Source organism: Electrona antarctica (genome assembly GCF_951216825.1).
Source record: "Electrona antarctica genome assembly, chromosome: 21".
NCBI lineage: Eukaryota > Metazoa > Chordata > Actinopteri > Myctophiformes > Myctophidae > Electrona > Electrona antarctica.
The window spans coordinates 30,079,947-30,089,717 of NC_136802.1; the positions used below are offsets into that span (position 1 = coordinate 30,079,947).

The 9,771-nt window shown below is 43.8% G+C and overlaps 1 protein-coding gene across 1 annotated transcript; it reads right to left on the reverse strand.

Moving 5' to 3' along the window:
• Positions 1-6,480: 6,480 nt before the first annotated feature.
• Positions 6,481-9,084, reverse strand: LOC306914442 (uncharacterized protein). Its single transcript, XM_079491463.1, has 4 exons — positions 8,982-9,084; positions 8,850-8,896; positions 6,900-8,740; positions 6,481-6,652 (listed from the first exon to the last, which is right to left on the reverse strand). The coding sequence occupies exons 1-3, from the start codon at positions 8,996-8,998 to the stop codon at positions 6,939-6,941; spliced, it is 1,866 nt and encodes a 621-aa protein (XP_079347589.1). The 5' UTR covers positions 8,999-9,084; the 3' UTR covers positions 6,481-6,652; positions 6,900-6,938.
• Positions 9,085-9,771: the final 687 nt, after the last annotated feature.

Genomic DNA, 9,771 nt, shown 5'->3' on the forward strand with positions numbered 1-9,771 from the left:
CAGCCTTTTAATGCTTAGCTCTGATGTCCCTTAAATCAAAGGACAACCAATCACCTTCCCTGCTGAGTAATTAGCAAATTGGAAACAGGTTGGTCAAAACAGGGTTTGTGCCACAGAAAGTTGAAATTGAATACATTTATTGAATACAGCCCATATAACAAACAATTCTCATTTCATAGATTGCCCTAATTTGTCAGATTATTTAACTGTAATGTAATGTAAATGTAATATAATGTAAATGTTTTAAAGCCTCACATCTACTGTATACAGTATAATTTAAATATATTGTTTGTAAAATGAACTTATATGGTCCTTTTTTATACTCAATTTGTATATACTTGTTCATGTGTAGATAAATCTCTGTCAAACAAGTCAAAAGAAAATACTAATCTCTGACTAAAACAGGATAGAAATGGGTTCAAAAGAACAAAGGGAAGCACATGAATGGGCAATATGGGTCTATTTGGTGCCATTTCAGCCTATTCACTTTTTCAAAACAAAATATATTTTTTTTTCAGGATTTTTCTTTTTGTTCTCAGCTGTCAGAACATGTCAGGACATACAGTAACAGGGGGGACATTTTATGCTAAAGATTCCTCTATATTTAAGCATAGGGGGGACTATGCTTTACTACATAAAACCTTGATAAAAAGGCAAATTAAACAGTAATACTTATACTTCTTCTGGTATAGATCGAGTTTCCTATCCAAATATATGCTACTTTCTGAAGTCATGTGGCTAGAGAAATAGTCGGGGACATTTACAGGTGGATTTGCATCAGCGTAACAGGGGAGGACAGTAAAGTCAGGGGCAAAATTGATTTCAAGATTTTAAGCATTAAACATACCGGTACATCATATGTATCACAATTAATAACATTTGGTGAGAAGCATTAGTACTATAGTATATAATAATAATTCAAAATTATACTTTTGTTTGAATTTGATTATATATATTTGTAACTGAAGCTGAATAAACGTGATGTGGACATGGCATGTTAGCATTCCTCTACTCAAATCAAAGGGATTATTTTATATTGTATTTATTTTACTCTGGGGTACAAATATATATATATTTGCTATGGTACAAAAGCTATAATATTATAAGATAAGCATTTTGGAATTAGTGTTTTTGCTTATTTTACACAAGATATGCTGTATGCTGACACAAATGGCACCGAATACTATGAATGACCAATACCTCATATGCCCTGTCATTACCACATTATACTGTACAGTACTGTAGTCTGTGTAACACCTCAGTGAGACTATAACAAAATGCAGATGTCAAATACATTATTGCTGACATGCAGGCAGAAACATATGCCCCATTTTCTAGGGGAAAATATGGGGTAAGATGATAATACAACCTTTCATGACATGAAATGCAGCTCAAGGTGAAGGACCACACTTTTGAAGGACCATGAACAAGACTTTTAATGTTGTTAAAATGATGTTAGAAATAATGTCATAATACCTTTAAAGAACAATAAAAAAAGAAAAGAAAATGTATATAAAACAACATTTAAATAATGGCAGTGAATAAGGCAATACAGTGAGGACATGAATAACAAGGATTTTAAAAGCTCAACTATAAGAAAGAGTGAAGTAGACCTTTTAAAATGTCTACAGAGGCGGCCTGTCGAAGGTAGAGTGGGAGTCAAACTGCAGTCACTCAATGTTTTTTAGTAACAGTAGCACAATTTGCAATTTGCACCCTATGACCAGAAAAATAATGAAGTCTGTGTGTTTGACTAGGGTTTCACTGGATCTCTCGTTTAGTGCCACAAAAAAATCCCCCCAAAAATTTGCGAAAGTGAGGACGAAAATTACATTGCACCAATTCAAGAAGTAGCCAGCGAAAGCATTGTATAATTAGGCAGTGTCATGCTTACTGTACAAGGTGGAAGCACAGTAAAGCTGCAGCAAGCACCTATTATAATAGCCAGAATACTGAGGAATATTTGTGGAAATTGTGGAATTATTTGGAGCATGTGTGTGCGGGGAGACCCCGATCTAACGCTCCTGTGGACTTCATAGTGGCTGTTGTCAATTAATAGGGATGACCATAATGCTTTTGTGCACTGCCCCTCCTTGTGGAGAGGGGGTGCGTGGATGTGTGACTTTCACCTCCATGTTCTGAGAAGGGGAAAGAAAGGAGGCCGATCAAACTCTTTGGGGGACACCATGTTGGCTGTGGGTTTGTCTGACTGAGACATGTAGTCCAAGAAGGAAGTGAGACCAATGTCTGACTCTGATGCAGACATTTGAAATACGAAAATATGTAAATAAATAATAAAGTATTAACGAAGTTGTGTTCAACGCAGGTTCAGGAGTGGAGACCACCCTCTGCTCAACTCGATCACTCCCATTCTCTATCTCCTTATCAAGTTCACCTGCATCTCTATAGTCTCACAGCCAATCACCTTACATTCTCCACAGTATAAATACACCTGTTAAATCATCACTTACCTGTTTGATACGGCTTCACACTGTAAAAATTCCTCCCCTCCACCCCAACTAACCCCCTTCATCCTCAGCTTTGCCCCACTAACACTTCTCTCTCTCTCCTTCTCCTGGGAGCCCCGAGGGGGGCAGAGGCGACTGACCGCTCCCGAGTAGAGCACGGCGGGCGTCAGGCTCCCGAGACTACGTCCCCATCCTGATCAAGAAACTGCACCTCCTCAACATTCCTCCACTCCTCATCCACTGGACTCACAACGTTTTGAGTAATAGGCCACAAACAGTTAAAGTAGGCACATCATTCTCATCAGCTGTTTGTTGTGTCCTCAATCCTTTCCTCTACACACTATACACAAATGACTGTAGCCCCTCACCCACTACTAACATCACATACTTTAAATATGATGACACTGCCATTCTCGGACTGCTCCACGACAATAACTCTATATTATAGACTATCAGAACACCATTTCTCATTTCACACAATGCTGCACTGACATCTATTTAGAGTTGAATGTGGACAAAACGAGGACAAAACGAAAGAACTGGTCATTGAAACAACCCACACTGGACTTAACCCACTCCTCATTAATGGAAAAACAGTAGAACAGGTTGACAGTTTCACATTGGACTCACTCTGGACAATAGACTTAACACGGGGTACGCCCAAATATGGGTGTACGCCAGAATCACCGCAACTTTCGGCATTTATCATTCCAGCGTGACTTTGAACTTTGGTGTATGCCACGCCAAACACCATGTCAGGTCGGGAGCTGTCGTAGGCTTCGTCCTACACCTGTATTTCTGCCATACACAAGCGGAGCAGAATTGACTGACCAGTTGACAGGCTGTCACAGGCATCTAAACATAAGTATTCACTCCTAAAATGTATATAATACTAACCAGTAAGACGCCTGAGGGCGAGAAGTAACCTCGCCCTAAAGGGCAAGGTCGCGTGCACACATCCGCCTGGGTGACAGCAGACTGCTGGGCGAGCGCTGGAGCTTTGGAATGGGGGGTCAGATCAACATATGGAATGAATTCTGTACTGGCCATATATGGAGCGTGTCTTGAGTGTACAGGGTTTGATGAGGTCAGAGCAACATATGGAATGTCAGAACAGGTCAGCTTCAGATCTAAGGGTGGCAGCGGGGGCAGTGTCTTGAGTGTACAGGGTTTGATGAGGGCCCAGGTATGGCCGGGCCTTAATTTTCGGGCCTGTTGAGAACTCAAGTTTTCGCCGGCTGCTGGGCGCAGCTGCACTAATAACTTTGGGGCAGGCCCGTCTAGAGTTTAAATGGACAGGTATCAGTCAAAAGGGAGACATCGAAGAGGAAGGATGGATGGGGAAGGATCAACATATGGAATGTCAGAACAGGTCAGCTCCATATACTGTATGTGAAAAAATATATTTTGTAAAAGCATGTCATATGAAATTGATATGATTTTCCAAGTGTACAAGCAATTAAAAAAATAATATTTTCATGACATGGATGGAGAGACGTTGGAGACTGCTGCAGCTGGAGTGTCAAGTCTCCCAACGTGGGTACTGTAATCTACAGCAGGCGCATGTCTTTCTGAAGTTATGTGCAATCTCCTCGTCTCGTCCTCGCTTAAGGATAAATCTGACGCGTCGCTCGAATGCCAAATGTGCAGAGCCAGCGCAAGTGGGGGCCTCATCCGCCATCGGGACTTGTATTGGGAGATTGGAGATAGCCGGTAACCCAGCCAGCCCACCACCACCAGTACCACACACGTTAACGGTTAGGCTACGCATATATATTTATTTGAAAGCCCTAGCCACTGCACGGAGGCAATCTAATATACTGTCATAAACATGCATGGTCAGGGTTTAGGTGGGCAGCGAGGCGAGCGGGGGAAGCTTTTTATTGGCTTTCCATCATGTAACTATGTTTTCCAACTTTCCATACATTGTTTGGTCGTATTGCAGTTCATGTCGCAAAAACGAAGACGAGGCTTGATTTCATAGGGCATGCCAGATTGATTTCAGCCGTCACATTTATCAACGCTACGACCGAAATTACACAAGGATCAGCTATTTACGATCACTTCATAATTCATAATTTACACTCCATAGATAAATGAGGGCCATTACATTTATCCAGTCACATTTTCAGCAAAGACTCCATGTAATCCGTAAATTAAGATCATTATCTGTTGCTCCTCATCTTCTGCTATTGTACAAAAGATTATTCAACCTGCTCTGTAGCCTACTGTTCTGCATGTTTCTACACCATACTGTCCATGCCTAACAGAAACAAACTTTTCAGTATTACCCGTATTACTTCTATCAGACTCCTTACACCCACTTTCAGAAATGAACAACAACAACAACAAAGATACAGAACCTCGCCATGGAAAAAGTTCAGTTTTGGTAGGAGTTGTTCCCTCAGCCATCGCAGCATTAAACAAACTGGCCCGCCGATAGGATGGTTCTGTATACTGAGGGGATCTCATGTTTTTGTATAGTCTTGGTGTTATGTGCTCCGTGTTTGATCAGACTGAAGACAAATATCCTTAGATTATAATAATTAAAAAAAACAAAAACAAACAGGTGAAGTGGCCATGTTATGACCCACTTGATTTAGAAAAGTCATGTGACCCTAAATCTAGTTATGAAATTGGGAAGCAGAGATTTTATCTCCACTCAAGTTTACCGCTCTAAGATTATTCACATCAGGTACAGTAGAATAAGAAATACATGCAGATTTCCCAATGGATAAAACCATGGGAATAATTTAGCAAAGAAATCGTCTGAAATATGTTGGCTGTGGGTTAATGAATCAAATGTCCTGGGGTAAATAGAGCCAATTATCCTGATGAATTCTTTGCAACTCAGAATGCTGAATGACCTAATCTAGTTGGATGAAGACACTCATTAAGAGAAGTTTATTTTAATTACAAATTCAAGTTTTGAATAAAGATCTATGGGAAAGGGAAATGCGTTAAGTTTAATACTAGAGTCTAAAGTTTAAACGTTTAAAAATTGTGAGTCATCAAAATTCAAAGCTATAGACAACCCCAGTCCAGCATTGACTGCAAACTAGTTGACAAGGCTGAAGATTGTGGTCTAAAACAGGCCTAGGGTTAGAATAGTCTACTCAGGCAACGGTGCCAACTGCTGTTACCTGGCCATGGGCCTGTATACGTGCTGTTACCTGGCCATGGACCTGTATACGTGCTGTTACCTGGCCATGGGCCTGTATACGTGCCGTTACCTGGCCATGGGCCTGTATACGTGCACCTAGAGCAGCATCAATTTACAATTTAGGCATTTAGCAGACGCTCTTAATCCAGAGCGACTTACATTAAGCAAGAACAAAAAGCATGGGAATACATCATATATAAACAGCATTTATCAAGAAACATGCGTAAGCTAAGAACGTAACTAGAACATATGTGACCAGATTTGACGGAGAGACTGCCATCGCGCAAATTACCGCTTTTCACCAGAGAAAAACTTTTCAAAATGAGTTAATAGCACAGGCAGACTCTTCACATACTAGAGCATGTCTGAAATAAGTGTCAGAGCTGAAATCGACGTGTAAATATGAAATAAATGCCAAAACATGTAGCTAGGTTAAATGTTAGAGACCACAGCAGTGAACCTTTCAAGCCGGTTCTCAACTCGCATTTTTCTGCAAGACATTACTCTATAAGCCATATCTCCAAAACTGGTGGGTCAAACTGAACAACCAATATCAATTTGAAGCTATGATTCCCTGCTTTCATACGACGTGAAAAAAACGAAAATTCAAAAAAAATCCAATGGCAGTCCCTCAGTCAAATTTAGTCACATAGCTATATATAATGACACTATACATATAAGCTATACATATATATTATACTATGCTGTACTGTTATTGTGCTGTCTACATGACATGCTATAAGTCTGTTTCAAATGCTATCTAAGTCTAAAAAAAAAGTGCTGTCTAAGGGGGTAGGGTAAGTGCTATGGGCCATGGCATCCAGTTAACAAAACAGACTACACCACAAGTATCATGAAAGCCACTTTATTTCATACTTCACAACATGGTCATGTTATGGGCTTGGGATCTTACTGAAGCAGTTCAAGAGGACAGTTAAGGAAATGCCATAAGACAGTCGGCTGGGAACAGGAACAGAGTCTGTCCTCATGGAGGACATTGGAAACTCCCAAGTTGTATGGTCTGAAAAACACAAAACAAAGCACAGTTTGCACATACTTAGTTCTACAAAGACAGATTGACATGACCTGGGTCCACACTACATGCAGTCTCCCTACTTTGTAGACCAAGGTAGAGAAACTTTTATTATAAAACCAGCTACCATTAGATACAGTGAATTAACATATTCACCCATATTGCCACCAATATCTAACAAGTGAAATTGGATTCAGTGGTACCTCCAGGAAACATGAGCTGGGACATCAATTACCTTGGCTGCAGGGGCAGATGGCTAGACTGATGCAGTGCCTCAGGCCTCAGACTCCTGGGGCCGCAGCCACTTAGTTGAAGGGTAAAAAGATGGTTCCATGTTGTGCAGCTGCTGGGAAGGCTGGGGCCTTGGCAGCTGGGGAGGCAGGGGCCTTGGCAGCTGGGGAGGCAGGGGCCTTGGCAGCTGGGGAGGCAGGAGCTTGTAGCCGGCTTGTTGGGGTGGCTGGTTCTGGTAGACGTGCCTCTGAGCCTGCTGTATGGGCTTCTGCACGGGCGTCGGAGCCTGCTGTATGGGCTGGTAGAAGGGCTTATGCACGGGCATCAGACCCTGCTGTATGGGCTGGTAGAAGGGCTTCTGCACGGGCGTCGGACCCTGCTGTATGGGCTGGTAGAAGGGCTTCTGCACGGGCGTCGGACCCTGCTGTATGGGCTGGTAGAGGGGCTTCTGCATGGGCCTCGGAGCCTGCTGTATGGGCTGGTAGAAGGGCTTCTGCACGGGCATCGGACCCTGCTGTATGGGCTGGTAGAAGGGCTTCTGCACGGGCGTCGGACCCTGCTGTATGGGCTGGTAGAAGGGCTTCTGCACGGGCGTCGGACCCTGCTGTATGGGCTGGTAGAGGGGTTTCTGCACGGGCGTCGGACCCTGCTGTATGGGCTGGTAGAGGGGCTTCTGCACGGGCATCGGACCCTGCTGTATGGGCTGGTAGAGGGGCTTCTGCACGGGCATCGGACCCTGCTGTATGGGCTGGTAGAAGGGCTTCTGCACAGGCATCGGACCCTGCTGTATGGGCTGGTAGAAGGGCTTCTGCACGGGCGTCGGACCCTGCTGTATGGGCTGGTAGAAGGGCTTCTGCACGGGCGTCGGACCCTGCTGTATGGGCTGGTAGAGGGGTTTCTGCACGGGTGTCGGACCCTGCTGTATGGGCTGGTAGAGGGGCTTCTGCACGGGCATCGGACCCTGCTGTATGGGCTGGTAGAGGGGCTTCTGCACGGGCATCGGACCCTGCTGTATGGGCTGGTAGAAGGGCTTCTGCACAGGCATCGGACCCTGCTGTATGGGCTGGTAGAGGGGTTTCTGCATGGGCCTCGGAGCCTGCTGTATGGGCTGGTAGAAGGGCTTCTGCACGGGCATCGGACCCTGCTGTATGGGCTGGTAGAAGGGCTTCTGCACGGGCATCGGACCCTGCTGTATGGGCTGGTAGAAGGGCTTCTGCACGGGCATCGGACCCTGCTGTATGGGCTGGTAGAAGGGCTTCTGCACGGGCATCGGACCCTGCTGTATGGGCTGGTAGAGGGGCTTCTGCACGGGCATCGGACCCTGCTGTATGGGCTGGTAGAGGGGCTTCTGCATGGGATGGTAGAGGGGCTTCGGAGCCTGCTGTATGGGCTGGTAGGCCGGCCTCAGACCCTGCTGTATGGGCTGGTAGACCGGCGTCTGAGGCAGGTAGATGGGCTTCTCTGGAACCTGAAGCCATGGTTGCTGGGGGAGGAGGGGCAGAGATTGCTGGGGGAGGTAATTGGGCTGCTGGGTCTGGTAGATGGGATTCTGTGAAACCTGGGCCCATGGCTGCTGGGGTTTAGAGATGGGCTGCTGGAGAACCTGGGGGCCTGACTGCTGGGCTTCACCAGGGAATGGGGCCAGGAAGCGATGATTCTGAGGCAGTAGGTCACAGTTACACAGTACCATAATGGTGGTATTGGAGTCAGATTCAGGTGATGTTGGGACAGATGGGAAAGCTGGGTGATCCTCAGACAGCACATCACAGGTACACAGATATGTCAGGTTATCGGGCTGAACCCGGATTAGAGACTTCATAGATCTGATCTTTTGAGTCTTTTGAGCTATGAGAAAAAAATAAAATAGTAAAGAAACTGGATATTTTGCCAAATGCTGAGCAACTGTAAAGTTTCCCATAAATGGACCATAGAGTAAATTGAATGTCAAACTTACCATCTGCATTATAATGTCCTACAACCAGTAAAGCAAAAAACACCACCCTAGAGAGAATTACATGAAAATACACTTAATACTTAAACTCAAGTCATATCTGTGAAAAGCTTCAAATTATAAACACAATAGTACCTCATGAAATGCGCCATGGCTTCCTGCAGACTGTGGTCAAACTTGCTTCCACCAAAGAGAGTAGTGAAGAACAGTGGCACCACACCAGCCTTTTAATGCTTAGCTCTGATGTCCCTTGAATGAAAGGACAACCAATCACCTTCCCTGCTGAGTAATTACCAAATTGGAAACAGGTTGGCCGAAAGGCGGTGTGCCAGGAAGTTCGCTTTGAATACAGCTCACATGATAATACCACCTAAACACATGTCATAGATTGCACTGATGTATCAGTTTGCCACTGGTGTTTATATATATATATATATATATATATATATATATATATATATATATATATATATATATATATATATGTATATTTTTATACTTTTCTTTTAGATAGATAGATAGATAGATAGATAGATAGATAGATAGATAGATAGATAGATAGATAGATAGATAGATAGATAGAACCGGCAATGACATTTTATGGCAGATCTTGTTTTGACATATTTACACATTGGGAGTTATTTAAAAGCAACAGCTTGTGTTATAGTAGCAGAATGTCCAAGTCTCCTCCAGATGGTGTTCGTATCAGGGATGTTATTTCGGGTCCCTCGAGGATGGCAATTACGACCCGCGCTAGCGTTCGCATTCAAATTCAATTGTTTAATGCGGATTTTTCTGAATTTCATGCACATTTCTCGGACTGTTTTTGCAGATCTGCAGTCTGCAGAGTGCATCTCAATCAAATCTCCATATGTGTTCTTGACTGCAGGGTCCGCTCATAATTCCGACATCCCATTAAGTACAA

Coding starts and splice junctions, on each gene's coding strand:
- LOC306914442 (XM_079491463.1), bottom strand. Junction 8,741..8,849: donor AGGACATTATAATGCAGATG/GTAAGTTTGACA, acceptor TTTTTCTCATAG/CTCAAAAGACTCAAAAGATC.